The sequence below is a fragment of the Scyliorhinus torazame genome, chromosome 11, assembly GCF_047496885.1.
Source record: "Scyliorhinus torazame isolate Kashiwa2021f chromosome 11, sScyTor2.1, whole genome shotgun sequence".
Taxonomy (NCBI): Eukaryota; Metazoa; Chordata; class Chondrichthyes; order Carcharhiniformes; family Scyliorhinidae; genus Scyliorhinus; species Scyliorhinus torazame.
This window is the reverse complement of record NC_092717.1, coordinates 101,957,877-101,977,780: the sequence shown is the minus strand read 5'-3', so window position 1 is coordinate 101,977,780 and position 19,904 is coordinate 101,957,877. Positions and strand designations below refer to the sequence as shown.

The window sequence follows — 19,904 nt, the reverse complement described above, 5'->3', positions numbered from 1 at the left end:
GGGGGGTGTACATGAGGGTGGTTCGGTGGTGTGGGAGGTGAGGGTGTTCGGTGGTGTGGGAGGTGAGGGTGTTCGGTGGTGTGGGAGGCGAGGGTGTTCGGTGGTGTGGGAGGTGAGGGTGTTCGGTGGTGAAGGGGTGTGGTATTCTGGTGTACGTGCCCCTGCCGAGCTATCACCCCTCCCAGTTGGTGAAATGTGTGTCGACTAAAGCGTCCCGTGCTCGCTGGCCCTGCCGATATTGTAGTGCGGCCTCCCGTGCATCGCCAGACCCCATGTCCCGCCCATTGACCCCCTCCTGCTCCTGGTCCGACGAGGCCTGCCCTTGCTCCTCATCCTCATCCATAACATCGCTCTCTGCTGGGCTATATTGTGCAAGATGCAGCAGACCACCACGATGTGGCCAACCCTCCTGGCCTCGTACTGGAGGGCGCCTCCAGAGCGGTCCAGGCACCTGAAGCGCATCTTCAGCACCCCGGAGCACCTCTTGGCCACACCTCTGGTTGCCTGAACATGCCAGGGATCAGAGCTTGTGCCAGTATGAATGAGTCATGCACACTGCCTGGGTATCGGGCGCAGACGTGCAGGATCCTCATCTGATGGTCACAGACCACCTGAAGGTTCATGGAATGGAAACCCTTCCTGTTCGTGAACATCGGCCTTTCATCCGCAGGTGGCTGCAGGGCAACAAGCACCCCATCGATGACCCCCTGGATCCGGGGCATCCCGGCGACGGCAGCGAACCCCGCTGCCCGGATTTCCTGGTGGGCATGGTCCACAGGGAACTGAACCTAATGGTCCGCCAGGGCATCCATCACGGCACGGATGTACCTGTGCGCCGATGCCTGAGAGATGCCAGACAGGTCCCCACTCGGCGACTGGAAAGACCCCGTGGCATAAATGTTTAGGTGACCGTCACCTTGATGGCCACCGGTAGCGGGGGTCCTCCCCCACTCCCAAGCAGTGCCAGGTGTGCCATCATGTGGCAGATGTGTCCGACAGTCTCCCGGCTCATCCGCAGTCTCCTCCTGCATGCCCGGTCTGGGAGTTCCTCAAAGTACACGCGGGGCCTCATCCGGTGCCTCCTTGGCACCACCACCACCATCTCCTCCTCCTCCTTGTCCTGATCCTCCTCCTTCTCCTCGCCCTGTTCCTCCTCCTCCTCCTCGGCCTGTCGGGCGGGCGGCCCTCCAGCCTGAGCGGCTGCCACCTGCCCCTCTGCAGCCCACTCTTCTGCTGCAGGCTCCGCTCCTCTCTGCGCCGCCTCCGCTGGCGCTGCCACAGGGCTGCATGCAGAGCAGTGGCCCCCGCCATGGCGGCCAACATCGCTGGTTGGTTACCAAACATGATACTCTGCAGGGGGTGAGGGAAGAACATGTTATCATGGCGCATACACCCGTGCACAACCAGGTGCCATGGGTTACATGGTTGCCCCGGGTGGCACCGTGCGCCCCAGCCACGCATGACCCCCACCCCCATCCTGTTGGAGCCCTCGCTCCTGGAGCCCATCCCTGCTGCTAGGACCACCGTTTCATGGCACTGCTCTCACTGGTGGCTGCCGTCGTTGTAGCCCTGGGTATTCCCCCAGCGGGTGTCACCGGTTGAGTGGGGTGGCCGGGGAGGAGAGACGGCACCCACGCATACGGCCATTAACCCATCGTTCATGCACCGCCCAGTGTGGGTGGCCGCCGTAATGGGGCTCGGTGCGTGGGCACCGCCCTGTCATGTCAGGGGCTCCCCGACTGCGGCCTGGCTGGAACCACACCGTTGGGAAATTGGCCCATCCGGGCTGCAGAATCGCTGAGGCCCCGGAGAATCAGTCGTCGGGGCAGATAATGCGATGCTTTGGGCGCCGCGATTTTGGCAGGTTTGGGGGGTCTGGATAATCGAAAACCAGTGCGAAACCGGAGTCAAACCCGATTTCGGCGTCGGAGCCGATTCTCTGGCCGATCGCGTTTCGCGATATCGGCGCGGAGCTGCCGAGAATCCAGCCCATTGCGCATGCCTTTGCCAAGAAAATATATGCTGCCAATATCATAAGAGGAGCTTGTTGAGACACTGGACCGGCTAAAAATTGTTAAAGAGGGGCTATTAAAACAGCTTGATGTACTTAAAAGTTGCTACGTCAACAGGACTTGATGCGATACTGAGGGAAGAAAGCGTGTTAATTCTAGAGGTATTGGCCATAATTTTCCAAACCTCTTCAAGAATTGGAACAAATGTTACACCCTGGTGCATGTTGTAATTCCTTTATATGTAATTCTACATAATTTGTAATTAAGCAGGAAAACTTGAAGGGCAGAACTGACTAGAGCATCAGCATTTCTCTGTTGGAAAGACTCAGGATTTGAGAGGCATAAAACGGAGAGGCTACACTCCGGAACCACCACAAGTGGGAGAGCATAATTATAACATCACATCTTTGCATAGGCAGTTTCCCATAGTGGATAGGTAAATTTAGAATGGGAAAACCTGACAGGAAGATCATACTGACCATCAGTACTTTCGTTCAATATTGTAATATCCACCTCAGACCCGGAGCCACACAGAAAAACATGTAGAACGAAACAAAGGTATGTTTACTTAAATTTAAGGAAATGTGTCCTATAATTCAACAAAAGCATAAGTTGCTGCAGTACTATAAATTATACACTTACCTTCAGTATAGATTTGGGTCGCTTTTTATAATGAGTTTTAGGTTTTTCTATCACTGGGAGGGGAGGAAGTTTCTTCAGCTCCTGCAGGACAGTTACTGCTGCTCGCTTTTTAGAAAGTTTTTTACTATTTCCTTCTCCTTCTGCTGCAAAATCGCCAACTGCAACACGGGTGACAAAGCTCTTCATGTGAGGAGGACCGCTTTCTCTAGTTACCTGCCACAAAAGGAAAAGGAAAAATCAAAATTTGCCTCACATCCTTGAAAAAGTACCTGGATGAGCACTTGGCACATCATAATATTCAAGGCTGTGGGCCAAGGGCTGGCAAATGGGATTAGGTAGGCAGGTCAGGTGCCTTTCATGCGTCATGGAGACAAAGGGACTCTTCTGCACTGTATTATTCTGTGATTCTGAAGACAGATGTAATCAGAAAATAAAGTTATATTTTCTCAGCAATTTTCTCTCATATTCCCCATCTAAGAGTGGTAGAGACAGTTGCTATTATTACCTCCCATCACTGAATGTGGGAAGAGATAATGTTGTTGGCCCTGTTTGTATACAGTATATTTCAAAAACCGATGGACAGATTTCAATGAAATAGAGTATGGCCCAAGGAGGAAGTGCTTAGTTTTAGTGAAGATGCAAATCTGGATCCTGAATCTTATTAAAGGATCCATTAATATTGAGAGATAGGGAAAAGCTATCTTTGTTTCACAACGTTGTGGGTTGTCTCAGCTGCTGTGGCAGAATTTGTTACAGTTGTAAAAATATGAGCAGAGCTTTCAGAGCAGGTTGCTGGATGTGGATTGGTTTGAAGCCTCCTCAGTGAGATGGATGCTCCGAGTAAAAAGATATCTTTCTTCAGTTTTCTAGTCACAGAGCATCATCCAAAGCTGGGAAAAGCCTCAGGAAGTGCTGCATAATTGCAACATTGAGTTAACGTAGCGTGGTGGAAGTATACGCTCTGCTGAGTGCTGTCTTCACTTGTTTGTGTACACAATGTATGCTGGCAAGCTGTACAATTGTGATCAGTGCCAAACTATTTGTTTTGATCCCCCTAATCCATGCATAGCAACTACAAATTCATGGTAGGTTAATGTCAAGCCTTCAAGACCTGACAAGAGTGGCTGCAGAGGGGCTTTAACAAAATGCCTCTGTTTGCGCATTCTTTGACTATCCTGAGAAATACTTCCTCAGAAAATTGGTGGAGTCCAGAAAAGCCTATTCACCACTGGTACAATAAAAACAACGATAACCCTCTCTCCTGGATACCAAAAATGGAACTTCTGATTATCAGAAATAGCAAAGAGTAGTTTATGATACTAATTGAGGAGCCAGGATGGAGATCCCTGGCCTATACCTTTCTTGAAACAAATCCCAGGCTGAACTATTGTCGCAAAAGAAGGTTATGTCCACCTTAGAGAGTAATCCAATCTCTCATCCCGCAGTTCCTCCTTTTCTCTGTCTGCTGCCACAAAACATGAGAGAATACTTCACTCATAAAAGATACTGCTGAGCTCACAAATGTGCTTAAAGCATTGTTTACTTATAGTGTTTAAATGATGACTTCAAAGAGAACAAGGATTTTCAAAGTGAAAGTATCAGTTTAGGTAAATTTTTTGTGTCTCAATTAATAGCTTTAATTCTGACTTCCGGTGGCGGGGAGCGGAGTGGGTCAGATTGGAAGAGAAGTCCTGTAGAGGATCCAGTCTGAGGGCCACGGTGACGCTCCGCTGCCGTTAGCTCCGGGAAAGTACACGGGGAGTCCGGTGGTGCAATCGACGATCAGAGTGTAGAACCAGCTGAGGAGTCATTTTAAGTTGGAGCGAATGTTGGTGTCGACGCCACTGTGTGGGAACCACAGGTTCACAAGCCAGGGGAGGTGGATGGGATGTATGGGGAATGGAGGGAGGCAGGGCTGGAGAGGATTAAGGACTTGTTCTCAGAAGGGAAGTTTGCGGGTCTGGACAAGCTGCGGAGAGGTTTGAGTTGCTGAGGGGCAGCGAGTTTAGAAATATGCAGGTGCTGGACTTTGTGCGGAAACAGTGGAGGGCGTTTCCCAAGCTGCCAGAGGCTGTGGTGCGAGGCGAAGCGGTGGGTGAACCCAACCTCCTCCTGATGTGTTAGACTGACTGGTTCGATGTGGACTGCACTTGATGCAGGGAAGCTAGAAGCAGACATCTAACAGTGGAGAAAATCCAACACCGTTTTATTCAACAATAGAACTGATATACATGTTCAGCTGTGGGTCGACACTATACTGAACTGACGAGACCTTGTATCAGCCTGGCCAGACTTACTAGCTACCATGGTGTTTGCACTGGCCAGCTCGTGGACTCTGACTGTCTCAGTGGCTGGGTCCAGAGAGAGCGGGAAACCTAGTGCCCTCTGGCTTTATAGTGGTGGTGTCCTGTCTGGTGATTGGCTGCACTATGTTGTGTGCTTATTGGTCGTTCTGTATGTCAATCACTGCCTCTCTGCACTTCAGTATATACATGAGTAGATCTTATGACATCTCCCCCCCTTTTTCTTTCGACAAATAAATACTAGGTGTGAGAGCGTATATATATATATATATATATATATATGTGCCTGACTATATACAAAAGGTGTCTAGATGAACGTACATAAATAGGAAGGTGTCGATAGTGCAGATACATGGCAAACAAAACAATATTTACAGAGGTTAAAGTGATGAAGTCACAAAATGTACAAGAGTTCAGTCTATAGATTTAGTCTTTGTGGTGGGCGACGAATTCTTGTTGATCGCCGCAGAGGTGGATCAGGAGCCGCCTGCACGTGAATAGGCGGGATCGCTGCCATCGCGGTGGTCGCGTGGACCGGCAGGATTGCTGGTAGATCGGTGGCCTCATGGTAGGGTACGTCCGGAGGAAGCATCATAGGTGGCGGGGCATGTCGGTCAGGTAGCGGGCGTGGAACTCTTCGCAGTGCCCGTCTGTTGAACCGTAGCAGGGAGCCATCAGCCATGCGGACAAGGAATGATCTTGGGGCCACTTGTTTGATCACAACAGCTGTGGCTGAACAGCCGCCCTCAGGCAACTGGACACGAACATGATCAGTTAGGGCCAGCTCAGGTATATCCGCGGCATGAGCACTGTATGTGGCTTTTTGTTGGGCCCGTGACTGCTGCATTTTTTGTAAGAACGTGAGGTGGTCAAGTTCTGGAGCATGGATGGCTGGAACTGTGGTCATCAGAGTGTGATTCATGAGCATCTGCGCTGGAGACAATCCAGTGGACCGTGGGGTTGCCCTGTGTGCCAGCAGTGCCAGGTTGAAGTCGGAGCCTGAGTCTGCAGCTTTGCACAGCAACCGCTTTACAATATAGACCCCTTTCTCGGCCCCATTTGACTGCGGGTAGTGGGGACTGGAGGTTATGTGACGGAAGTTGTAGGACTGTGCAAAATCAGACCATTCCTGGCTGTAAAAGCAAGGACCGTTGTCGCTTATTATCGTGAGCGGAATCCCATGCCTGGCAAACGTTTTTTGGCAGGCTTTGATTACCGCCTTCGACGTGAGGTCGGACAGTTTCACCACCTCTGGGTAACTGGAGAAGAAGCGTGGAAAAGGTCTACACCTACTTTGGACCACGGAGAGGTCACGATCTCGTGCTGCTGCAACGTTTCTTTGGGTTGAGCTGGCTGAAACTTCTGACAGGTAGGGCAGTTGAGGACTGTGTCGGTAATGTCCTGGCTGATGCCCGGCTAATAAACCGCCTCCCGAGCTCTGCGTCGGCATTTTTCGACCCCAAGGTGACCCTCATGGAGTTGGCCCAGCACCATAGCCCGCATGCTCTGAGGAATTATGATCCTGTCGAGTTTCTGAAGGATTGCCTCCACCACTGTCAGGTCGTCTTTTACGTTATAGAACTGGGGACATTGTCCCTTCTGCCAGCCGTTGCTGAGGTGCTACTTCACACGCTGCAGCAGAGGATCCTTGGCCGTCTCCTCACGAATTTGGAACACCCGTTCATCAGAGGCCGTAAGGTTGGTGGCACACAACTGCACTTGCGCTTCTATGTGGTAGATGAAGTCACTTTGTTCACACGGTGTGGTAATGGACCTGGATAGGGCATCTGCAACGATCAGCTCTTTGCCTGGCGTGTAGACAAGTTCGAAGTCGTAGCGGTGTAGCTTAAGAAGAATTCGCTGTAACCGAGGTGCCATGTCATTTAAATCCTTCTGGATTATGTGGGCTAGAGGCCTATGGTCCATTTCTACCGTAAATTTTGGCAGGCCATAAACATAGTCGTGAAACTTGACTATCCCTGTCTCGAGGCCCAGACACTCCTCCTCAATCTGAGCGTACCGTTGCTCAGTGGGCGTCATGGCCCTGGAGGCATACGCCACTGGAGCCCAGGACAAGGAGTCATCTCACTGAAGGAGCACCGCCCCAATGCCGTCCTGGCTTGCATCAGTTGATATCTTGGTTTCCTTGGTTGGGTCGAAGAACGCTAGAACCGGGGCTGTGGTGAGCTTTGCTTTCAGCTCACGCCATTCCTCTTCATGCGTGGGCAGCCAGTGGAATTCGGTCGACTTCTTGACGAGATGGCGGAGGGCCGTGGTGTGAGATGCCATATTGGGAGTGAATTTCCCCAGGAAGTTGACCATCCCGAAGAACCGGAGGACCGCCTTCTTGTCCTCCGGGGTCTTCATGGCGTTGATCGCCGAGACCTTGTCGGCATCTGGCCGCACGCCCTGCCGCGAGATGTGGTCACCTAGGAACTTAATATCTGATTGACCAAATGAGCACTTGGCCCTGTTGAGCTGGAGACCATGTTCATGAATTCTCTGGAATACCTGCTTGAGGCGAGCGATGTGTTCCTGGGGCGTTGTGGACCAGATGATTATGTCGTCAACATACACTCGCACCCCCTCGATGCCCTCCATCATCTGCTCCATGATGCGGTGAAATACTTTGGAGGCAGATATGATACCAAAGGGCATCCGGTTGTAGCAGTAGCGACCAAACGGGGTGTTGAACGTGTACAGCTTGCGACTGGACACGTCGAGCTGTATTTGCCAAAAGCCCTTGGAGGCGTCCAGCTTAGTGAAGAATTTGGCATTAGCTATTTCACTAGTCAACTCTTCACGTTTTGGTTATCGGGTAATGCTCCCGCATGATGTTGCGGTTTAGATCCTTCGGGTCAATGCAAATGCGAAGCTCCCCTGACGGCTTCTTTACGCAGACCATGGAGCTGACCCAGTCTGTGGGCTCTGTGACCTTCGATATGATGCCCTGGTCTTGGAGGTCCTGTAATTGCTTCTTCAGACGATCCTTGAGGGGTGCCGGCACCCGGCGTGGTGCATGAATTACAGGGGTGGCGTTCGGCTTGAGCAGGATTTGATATCGGTACGGGAGCGTGCCCACCCATCGAATACGCTGTGGTACTGCGTGATAATGTCATCTATGTCGGCTTGTAAGTTTCCATCGGGCGAGGCCGTCGCCGGTGATGGTGACATGGTGTGGAGTTTGCAGGCACGAGCACCGAGCAGAGATGCTGTCAGGCCCGACGATTTCAAACCGCAGCGTCGCCTTGATCGCCTTGTTGGATACCGCTAGTTGACACGAGCCACTGGCAGCTATGGCATTGCATTGTGTCAAGGAGCTGGCAGGCAGTTGGAAAAATGCTTGGTCCGGCGCGGACGGTGTCGAGGTCGGATTTTGAGATGCGGTTTGCCAGTGCGCCGGTGTCCAGTTTGAACCGGATGCGTGCCTTGTTAACTGTGAGGACAGCACACCACTTGTCGTCAGGATCCACACTGAGGATCGAGAGGCGTTGCGCCGTTGTGGTGGAAGGCAGCGCATGTGTAGTTATGATGCCCACTCGGTACGGGGACTTGAGGCACTCAGCACCAGGGTCTGTTGGGCTGTCGGGATCGGAATCTGGCATGCCTTGCTGTATTGAGCAGACACTTCTGCGCTGCAGCTGGGATCGCTGGCTGCTGAGTGGTGGAGCAGATCTGCAAAGGGCTGCGTAGTGGCCAAGCTTGCCACACTGTGTACACTGGCGTCCTTTTGCCGGACATTGCCGTTTTAAATGGGCGGAGCCACAATTCGGACACGTCATGACGCCGATGTCAGTGTGTTCCGTGCGCCATCGCGCATGCGCAGTGCGGTCGGTCGACGTACGCACCTGCGCAGTCGGGTTGTCGGGCTCGTCGTCCGCTCAGTTGTGGCATGCATGCACAGGGACCCTGGAAAAGCGTGCGAAACGGCCACTCTCCTCGATGCTCAGGCCCTGCATTTGTGCAATGGCATGCACCCGTTCCGCCTCATGGGAGGCCAGCTTCGCAGTTTCTGCCGCCCTGATGTGGGAGTAACAATTCTTAGCATGCCCATGGACAACGCACGTCTCGATAGCGACAGAGAGGGTCAACTGTTTGACTTTCAGGAACTGCTGCCGAAGGGAGTCGGAGTGTACCCAGAAAACGATCTGATCCCGAATCATGGAATCAGCCGTCGAGTCATAGTTACATGACTGCGCGAGGATGCGGAGATGGGCCAAGAAGGACTGAAAAGCTTCATCCTTACCCTGAAGCTTCGTGGGAAAACGTACCGTTCAAAGCTCTCATTCACCTCAATGTCGCAGTGGCTGTCGAACATCAGCAGGACTGTTTTGAATTTTGTTTTGTCTTCGCCTTCAGCGAATGTAAGGGAGTTGTAGATGTGGATGGCGTGGTCCCCCGCTGTTGAGAGAAATAGCACGATCTTTCTGGCATCCGATGCGGCTTCGAGGTCGGTGGCCTCGATGTACAAGAGGAACTTTTGCTTGAAGATCTTCCAATTGGCGCCGAGGTTGCCGGAGATGCGGAGCTGCGGAGGAGGCTGGATAGCGCCGAGGTTGCCGGAGATCCGGAGCTGCGGAGGAGGCTGGATGTTTTCCGTTTCACCGGATGGCTGCTTGCTGGTCAATGCTGATTCACTCGAGGTAAGTCCGTCAATATCAGTATCACTCCTGTACCATGACTGGCTGACTGGTTCGATGTGGACTGCACTTGATGCAGGGAAGCTAGAAGCAGACGTCTAACTCTGGAGAAAATTCAACACTGTTTTATTCAACGATAGAACTGATATACATATTCAGCTGTGGGTCAACACTATACTGAACTGACTGGGGATCTTGTATTAGCCTGACCAGACTTACTAGCTACCGCATGGTGTTTGCACTTGCTAGCTCGTGGACTCTGACTGTCTCAGTGTCTGGGTCCCGAGAGAGTGAGAAAGCTAGTGCCCTCTGGCTTTGTAGTGGTAGTGTCCTGTCTGGTGATTGGCTGCATTGTGTTGCGTGCTTATTGGTCGTCCTGTGTGTCAATCACTGCCTGTCTGCACTTCAGTATATACATGAGTAGATATTGTGACACCTCCTGCGCAAGGATGAGCTTGATTCAGTTCAAGGTCATGCATAGCATACACATGAGTGGGTTCTTCCAGGGGGTGGCCGATGGTTGCGAGAAGTGTGGGCAGGGGCTGGCGAATCATGCGCATATGTTCTGGTATTGCGAGAAGTTGGAGAGATACTGGGAAGTGGTTTGGGACGCCACCTAAGATAATGGGGATGGAGGTCAAGCGAGACCCAATGCTAGTCATTTTTGGGGTATCGGAAGTGCCCGAGCTTCTGGAGGGGAAGGGGGTCAGTGTTGTGGCCTTCACCTCTCTAATTGGGTAGATTAAAGGGGGGAAATTGAACAAACTGTGGACTGTGATTGTACGAAGTGTGCATTTTATATTTTGCTATTGTTACATGTGTTTGGAATAAAATGCCTTATAAAAAAATTAATAGCTTTAATTTGTGCTTTAATTATTTGGAACTAATTCGTTACACAGGTCAAAATACTGGCAAACTGTAGATCTGAAGTAATTGTTGTAAGTGTTCCATTTCCACCAATGAAAATTTACTGTCATACACCTACTATGTACAGTTCAATGCTATTGCACAGAAGCCTTTCCAACAATTATTTTTTGTGATTTGTTATTTAATAAACTAGTTCACGTTCTTGCATGACAAAATTTAAACACTCTGATGTTGATATAGTATTCACAACAAATTGGCCGCAAGATGACACCTTCATTTGATTAGGGCTAAATGTGTTCTCATGGTTCCTTTGTATATCAGAGTCATTGACATTTAGAAAAAAAGCAACATAAGGAATGGAATTTGAGACAATCATGGCTCTAAGAAGTAATTATAGTGAAGTAACACAATAATCTGTGAGTACCGACTGCTATTCTATTTACATCATACCTCCATAACCTTACATCTAGAAAAGATAGTAAACTTGTGAGTTTCTGTTCCAGCAGTAATATGATAAGGATTACATTACAGGTTCCCTTTCAAAATTTATGTCAAAAAAGAATGTTTGATATGATCAAATGCCTGTGATAATGCCAAACACTGTGAAAGGCTTGAACACTAGAGGAAGGAGAGGTGCATTTGAAAAAGAAAAATGTAAGTTAAAGAAGCAATACAATTCCCCTAAAGCGGTGTTCCCAGCCTGCTAATAACTAGTTCAAATGCAGTTTTATAAATTATGTTGTGGTATCAATCAAAATACAATAGGTTGCAGGTCTCAGACCATAAAGCCTGACATTGAATCTACATTGTTAAATAGAGCAGAAATTGCTCTTTATATATATCCTGAAAGCAGCATAAGAATAACACCGGGAAACTGTCACCAAGATGCTGGGGAAAGTTTAAAAAATGAAAGTAAGTGAAAGATTGCAAGGCTTAAAGAATTAAGATGCAAAAATGAGAAACCTGGAAAACCAAGAAAGAAAATGGGGGAGGCTGTGGGGACCGAGAGTAAGGGCTGCAACAATTAAGTACAGTGAGAAAGACCAAGAACTGAGGGAAGCCAGAGGCCATAAAAATGAGAAAAGACAGTAGAGAAGAAATGTTTTTCTGCAGATTTGCTAAGAGTTAGCAGTTCATAATAAACTTTGATATGATTGTGAGGAGAGTATCCTTTCACTGATTTCTCAGCATTCTCATTCAGTATACTGTAAATCTGCTCAAATAATACCTCAGTAACAATGCAACTTGTCGAGTCTCAAGAATAAGCTTTCTTGAGATTATGCTTTCAACAGGAAGGAACACTTCTCCAACATTTCCTACATTTGCAAAACATTCCCAACGCTTCAACAACATTGACTACACTTCAATTGGCTGCCAAGCGCTTTGAGATGCCTGGTGGTCGTGAAAATCACTATATAGATGCAAGCATTTCTTTCTTCTGTTATTCAACAAATATTAATTACATAGCTCAAGTATTGCATGGTACAATTAATCTGATGAATGGCATTATAATAGACATGTATTCTGGTCAGTTAAATTTATGAAAACGGGTATGATAGGATAATAGTTATGTTATTGGTCGAGTATTCCAGAGGTCTGGGCTAATGATCTATAGACATAAGTTCTAATCCTACCATGGCAAGGGGACTTCAAATTCAATTAATTAAATAAACCTGGAATTTAAAATAGCATCAGTAATGTGACCATAAATACCCATATGCTTTGTGAATGTCCTTCAAGGAAGGACCTAGTCTGGCATATCTGTGACTCAAGACCCACAGGAATGTAGTTGACTCTTCATTGCCTTCTGAAATGGCCGAGCAAGTTGCTTGATTGTATCAAATCCTATGAAAAAGTATAATAAGAATAAAACCCGACAAATCACCCAGCACTGACCTAGGCACCAGCCAATGCAAAGGCACAATTTGCAGAGTTGACACTGCAAAATGCTCCTCATTAATATCTGGGAACTTTGAGAAAAATTGGGAGCGATGTCTCCAATTATTCAAGCAACAGCTTAGCATAGTTACATTCTCAAAATTGTACCATTCAGCCAATGTCACAGACTCCATCATCCCAGGTTATGTCCTGTTCCACTGGTCTACAAGAGGTGGCAGAGGGAGTACAATTGGGAGAGGGTGGGCCGGGGAGTCCTCAACATTGACTCTATGAAGTCACATAGCAGCAGGCCTACATGGCAAGGAAACGTCCTGTTGATTATCACCTATGGCTCTTCTCCCACAGTAAGTACTCTGGGTGAGTTACGTCAATGTCCATCACCAATAATGACTCAGTAACACTCCTGATTGAATTGACTGTGTGCTGAAGGATACAGTGAGCAGACTTGACCTGTAGAAGGTGAGATAACCAAAATGAGGGGAAAACCTCATCTTCACCAATCTACCTGCTCCAGAAGCATCTAATCATTACAGTATTGAAAGGAGTGATCACCACAAAGTCCATCGGCATATGAGGTCCCATCTTCACATGATGGTACCCTCCATTTTTGGGTAGCACTTTCACTGTTTTAAATGGAATAGATTCAGAACAGATCTAGCAGATCACAGTTAGGCATCCACGAGATGCTGTAGGTCATCAGGGGCAGCAGATTTGTACTCCACCACAACCCATAACATTATGGTGTGGCAAGTTCCTCACTTTATCAGTACTTCAAACCAGGGATCAACCCTTGTTTAATGTAGAAGAGCTTGTCAGGAGCAGAGACAGCAGCCTAAAAATGAAGCAGTGATTTGGTGAATCATAGCATGGGACGGTGTGTATTTTAAAGAGCAGAAGCAGGATACCATAGGGCTAAGTGATCCCATGCCCAACAGATCAAATCAGAGCTTCACAGTCCAGCCCCTCCAGTTGTGAACAGTGGACGACAATTAACCAACTAAGAGGAGGAGGCGGCTCCATGAATATCCTTATCCTTAATCATGGAATCCAACACATCAGTGCAAAAGACGAGACAGAAGTGTTTAAATCATCTTCAGCCAGAAGTGCTGAATGGATGATCCATCTTGGCGTCCTCCTGGGTCCTCGCCATTGCCAATGCCTGGTTTCAGCAAAACCAATTTACTCCATGTGATAAAGTCAGCAAAGTGATGAAGATATTGTCAACAGCACTAACAAGCATTTCCAATCACCAATAACCTGCTCACTGATGTTCAGTTTGGGTTCTGGCAACAGCTTGGCATAGTTACATTCTCAAATCAGTGTCTTGGTCCAAACGTGAATTAGGAGCTTAATTCCAGAGGTGAAAGTGACTGCTCTTGATATTAAGGCAGCATTTGGTCTCTGGTTGACTCTACTATGTGCTGCTCTAAGAAATTGTCCCGAAAACACGAACACTCATTGAGGACAAAACAGCCTGCTTGATTGACACCCCATCCACCACCAAAAGCATTTCTTCACTCCACCACTGGTGCACCCTGACTGCAGTATGGACCATCTACAAGAGGCTTGTCCAAACCCCGGCCCAAGGGCCGTATGTGACCCGCGAGGCTCTTTGGTATAGCTTGTCAAGTTGCTGGACTCAACCATGGATGTAATTTTGAAAAATGTTCTGAGTCTGATCATCCAATGACTGGCTGGTTTCTCAATGCTTTTGACTGTTGATAGGTTCTCTGGTGAGCCAATCAGCAACGACTGCAGGAAGGAACCAGTTCAGATTGGACAAGTCAAACGCAGTCAGTTGCCAAGTAACTTTTGAATTATCGGTTGCACTGTGGAGATTATTGGATGTGATGGAGCTGGATCTTGGAGGCATCAAGCAGCCTCCACTTTAATTTACGCGGAGGGGGAGGGGGTGAGTTGAACAGAGCTCAAGACGCTTTGTGTGGGACCGGGGAGGACCAGTCCTAACTGTGACAGGCCCCGCGGGACTCAGGTGTGCCCTGGAGGTCTTTATGTGGCGGACCTGCACAGGTGTCAGGCAAGCCTGGGAAGGGCCTTTTGCAGCGGGCCCAAGGAGTTCTTTTTTGTAACAGGCTTGGACAGGTCGCGGGCAAGCCTGGGAAGAGCCTTCTGCAGTGGATCTGAGGAGGTCCTTGTTGCGGCAGGTCCAGGTCATCTTTGGATGGCCACAGTGAGGCCTGAGGAGGGGCCAAGAAAGGGCTTTGTTGCAGCTTACCTGGGCAGGTTTTTTTTTTCTGCAAGGCAAGGGAGGCCACTGTGCCCTGGTTAATGTATGTGGAGCGAGGTGGCTGTGCATAGCAGATGTTGGGTAGTTTGTGGGGCGAGGAGCCCAGTGTGTGCATGTGGGGGGGGGTAGTTTGTGTGTGGGTGGCAGTGTGTCCGTGTAGGGGGGGACGGTGTGTGCGCGTTGGGGGCATTGTGTGTGCGTTTGTCTGTGCGAGGTGGGGTGGGGTGTATGTGTGTGGGGAGACACTGGGTGTGTGGGGCAGGCTGTGTGTATATGCAGGGGCATGTGTGGGAGCATTGTGTGTGTGTGGGGCGGGAGGGCATTGTGTTTGTGTCTGGAGGGGGCATTGTGTGCGGAGCGGGGCATTGTGTGCGGGGGGAGGGCTGCTGTGTGTGTGGGGAGGGCATTGTGTGTGCATGTGGAGGGGACACGGTGTGTGGGGGGCAGTGTGTGTCTGGGGGGGGAGTTGGGGCATTGTGTGTGTGGTGGGGTTGGGGCATTGTGTGTGGCAGCGCATTGTCTGTGTGTGTGGTGGGCTTGGGGCATTGTGTGTGGCAGGGCATTGTGTGTGTGGGGGGGGCACTGTGAGAGTGTGGGGAGGCTCTGTGTGTGTATGTGGGGGTAATTGTGCGTGGGGGGTAATGTTTGTGTATGTGTGGCGGGGCATTGTGTGTGTGTGTGTTTGTGGGGGAACATTGTGTGTGTGGTGGGCATTTTGAGAGTGTGGGGGCATTGTGTAAGTGTCTGGAAGGGGGCATTGTATGTGTGTTTGTGGGGGAACATTGTGTGTGTGGTGGGCATTGTGTGAGTGTGGGGGCATTGTGTAGGTGTCTGGAAGGGGGCATTGTGTGTGTGGGGGGCATTGTGTGTGTGGGTGGGGCATTGTGTGTGTTTGTGTGGGGGGCATTGTGTGTGTGTGTGTGTGGAAAGGGGTGCAGTCTGTATGTATATGGGGGGGGCATTGTGTGTGTGCGCGCATGTGGTGGAGAGGGATACAGTGTGTCTATGTGGGGGTGGAGCATGGGAGTCTGTGGGGGTGGGGAAGGGCACAGTGTGGGTATATGGGGGACGCAATGTGTATGTGTGGGGGATAGAAATGGGGCAGTATGTCTGTGTGGGGAGGGGGGCAGTTTGTGTGGATGAGACTGCGTACCTTACTCCCAGTCTGATGATTCTCACTCACTCTCACCATCCCACACCAACACATACTCACACACCCATTCATTCACAGTGGGTGAGGGTGTGTGAGTGAGCTTCTGAGGCTGTGAGCCGAGCACATGCACATACACACACACACATGTACACACACGCACATACACACACACATGGGGCAGCATGGTAGCATAATGGTTAGCACTGTGACTTCACAGCACCAGGCTCCCAGTTCGATTCCCGGCTAGGTCACTGTCTGTGCAGAGTCTGCACGTTCTCCCCATGTCTGCGTGGGTTTCCTCCGGTCGCTCCGGTTTCCGCCCACACGTCCTGAAAGTCATGCTTGTTAAGTAAATTGGACATTCTGAATTCTCCCTCTGTGTACCCGAACAGGTGCTGGAATGAGGCGACCAGGGGCTTTTCACAGTAACTTCATTGCAATGTAAGCCTACTTGTGACAATAAGGATTATTATTACACACATACACTTCTGACCCTCTCATCGAAAAAAAAATATTCATTAATATTCTTTCATTACTTTACTTTTGTTCAGAAATAGTTTCCTTTCTTAACACCTCAACTTTTATTCAAATATGTTTACTAATTTTTTTCATATTAAACAAAACCATCCAAAACAATTACCCAAAAATATACAATAAGAGAAAGAGACAAAAATGCAAAAACACACATTAATTTTAACCCCTCAAATTAAAATAAGCCCCCTAACATCTGATGGTGATCAGCTCCTTAATAAAGGAAATAAATGGCTGCCATCTTAGGTGGAACCCTTCTACTGAGCCTCTAATGATGTAATTAACATTCTCCAAACGTAGAAAAGACATGAGCTCACCCAATCAAGCCGAGGCACTGAGCAGAGTAAGAGACCTCCATTCAAGGAGAACTTGTCTTTGGGTTATTAACAAGGCAAAGGCAAGTACATCCGCCTTCACCCCGTCTGCAGCACCGGTGAGTCTGAAACCCCGAAAATGACCACCAGCGGACAATGGATCCAAATCTACATTGAGTATCTCCGACAGGTGTGAAAGAAAGAGGCCCATGAGTTTATCCATTTGGGACATGACCAGAACATTTTCTCATCAGGCCCGTGAATGAGAAAAAACATTGAAATGTAGCCCCCCAGAGAAAAAAGATTGGGCAAGACTGATTGATGCACTATCAATTACACAAAGACGACAGTAGTGGAATAATCGAGGCTATATTGAGCAAAGATGTTGTGCCTCCTGTAGCTGCCACCAGAATGGCTGCAGCACCGGCAAGCACACACATTTATACGCCGCCTACTGGGCGGAGCCAGCAGGCAGGGATTTACCCATGTACCTCTATTATACGTGTCTTACCGGAATACATATAATACTGCTAGTGGTGACTACCACATTCACCCCTGTTAAAAAAAAAAAGAGTCCAGCGGGTTTGGTGGAAAAAATAATTACAAGTTAAGTCTGTCGGGGGCCTTGACCCTCCTCTGAGATCGCCTCAGTCTTGGTGGTGATGTGGGCGCCGACCTGGTCACCTGTGACTCCAGGAGCGTGTTGTCCTCGTCTTCGTCACTCCTGAGTGGAACCAATGGGAGGACAGATCCTCCTGGGACGGGGGCTGCGGTGAGGTTCGCTGGGGGGAGGGTGAATGGCGCAGGGGTGAATGAGGCAACTGGGGGGCAGTGTCAGGTCGAGGGGTGTGGGTGGGGATCCAGCGGGTGCCAGGTCCCGGAGAGAGACTGTGTCCTGGCGCCCGTCAGGGTGTTCCACGAAGGCGTACTGCGGGTTCGCGTGTAGGAGGTGGACCCTTTCGACCAAAGGGTCCGACTTATGGGTCCGCACATGCTTGCGAAGGAGGACAGGTCCAGGAACTGTCGGCCATGTTGGGAGCGAGACCCCGGAGGTGGACTTCCTGGGGAAGGCAAAGAGACGTTCATGAGGGGTCTCGTTAGTCGCGGTGCAGAGGAGCGATCGGATGGAGTGGAGCGTGTCGGGGAGGACATCTTGCCAGCGGGAGACTGGGAGATTTTTAGACCGCAGGGCCAGCAGGACGGCCTTCCAGACTGTCCCGTTCTCCCTCTCCACCTGTTCGTTTCCCCGGGGGTTGTAGCTCGTCGACCTGCTCGAGGCAATGCCCTTGCTGAGCAGGAACTGACGCAGCTCATCACTCATAAAAGAGGATCCCCAATCGCTGTGGACGTAGGTGGGGAAATCGAACAGTCTGAAGATGCTGTGGAGGGCTTTAATGACCATGGTAGAAGTCATATCGGGGTATGGGATGGCGAAAGGGAACTAGGAGTACTCATCGATCACGTTCAGAAAGTACGTGTTGCGGTCGGTGGAGGGGAGGGACCCTTTGAAGTCCATGCTGAGGCGCTCAAAAGGGGCAGGAGGCCTTCACCAGGTGCACTCGATCTAGCCGGTAGAAGTGCGGCTTGCACTCTGCGCAGACCTGGCAGTCTCTGGTGACAGTCCTGACCTCCTCAATGGAGTAGGGCAGGTTGCGGGTATTGATGAAATGGAAGAACTGGGTGACCCCTGGGTGGCAGAGGTCATAGTGGAGAGCCCGGAGTCGGTCCACTTGTGCGCTGGCACATGTACCGCGGGATAGGGCGTCAGGGGGCTCATTGAGCTTCCCTGGGCGATACAAAATCTTGTAATTATAGGTGGAGAGCTCGATCCTCCACCTCAAGTACTTGTCGTTTTTGATCTTGCCCCGCTGTTGTTATTAAACATGAAGGCAACCGACCGTTGGTCAGTGAGGAGAGTGAATCTCCTGCCGGCCAGGTAATGCCTCCAATGTCGCACAGCTTCCAAATGGCTTGGGCCTCCTTTTCGACAGAGGAGTGCCGAATTTCAGAGGCATGGAGAGTGCGGTAAAAAAAGGCCAAGGGCCTGCCTGCCTGGTTGAGGGTGGCAGCCAGAGCTACGTCCGATGCATCGCTCTCAACCTGAAAGGGGAGGGACTCGTCGACTGCGTGCATCGTGGCCTTGGCGAGGTCTGCCTTGATGCGGTTTACGGCCTGGCGGGCCTCAGCCGTCAGGGGGAAAACTGTGGACTGAATGAGTGGGCGGGGCTTGTCCGCATAATTAGGGACCCACTGGGCAGAGTAGGAGAAAAACCCCAGGCATCATTTCAGGGCCTTGGGGCAGTAGGGGAGGGGGAGTTCCATGAGTGGGCGCATGAAGTTGGGGTCGAGCCCTAGAACTCCATTTTCCACGACATAGCCAAGGATGGCTAAGCGGTTGGTGCGGAACACGCATTTCTCCTTATTGTACGCAGGGTTGAGGAGTTTGGTGGTCTGGAGGAATTTTTGGAGGTTAGCGTCGTGGTCCTGCTGATTGCGGCCGCAGATGGTGACGTTATCTAGGTACGGGAAGGTGGCCCGCAGTCCGTACCGGTCAACCATTCGGTCCATCTCACTTTGGAAGACAGAGACCCCATTAGTGACGCCAAAGGGAACCTGAAGGAAGTGATAGAGGCGGCCATCTGATTCGAACGCAGTGTTGGTGGTCCTCCGGGCGGATGGGGAGCTGGTGGTAGGCGGACTTCAGGTCCACTGTGGAAAAGACCCGATACTGCGCAATCTGATTGACCATGTCAGATATGCGTGGGAGGGGCTACGCGTCGAGCTGCTGATGCCCAGACCGATTGATGGTCTGACTGTAGTCAATGACCATCCTGTGCTTCTCCCCAGTCTTTACTACTACCACTTGAGCTCTCCAGGGGCTTTTGCTGGCCTCAATGACCCCTTCGCGCAGAAGCCGTTGGACCTCCGACCTGATGAAGGTCCTGTCCTGGGCACTGTACTGCCTGCTCCTGGTGGCGACGAGTTTGCAATCCGGGGTGAGGTTCGCAAACAAGGAAGGTGGATCGACCTTAAGGGTCGTGAGGCCGCATACGGTGAGCGGGGGTAGGGGTCCGCCGAATTTTAAGATTAAGCTTTGGAGGTGGCCGAGTAACAGGGCAGCGCAGAGGTGGGGGAGGACGTAGAGCCGGAAGTTGCTAAACTCTACGCCTTGGACGGTGAGGGTTCCGATGCAGTACCCCGGATTTCCACTGAATGGGATCCGGAGGCCAGGGAGATTTTCTGGGTGACTGGGTGTACCGCGAGGGAGCAGCGCCTTACCGTCGTGGGGTGGATG

General features: G+C 50.4%; 1 protein-coding gene across 7 annotated transcripts in view; it reads right to left on the bottom strand.

Annotated features, from left to right (window-relative positions):
* stau2 (staufen double-stranded RNA binding protein 2) overlaps positions 1-19,904 on the bottom strand; it is a 622,240-nt gene that overhangs the window by 332,199 nt on the left and 270,137 nt on the right. For all 7 annotated transcript variants that reach the window (XM_072467549.1, XM_072467553.1, XM_072467552.1 and 4 more), the window contains one exon: positions 2,655-2,867. In XM_072467549.1, coding sequence (XP_072323650.1) covers positions 2,655-2,867 — 213 coding nt within the window. The remainder of the gene's footprint in view (positions 1-2,654; positions 2,868-19,904) is intronic.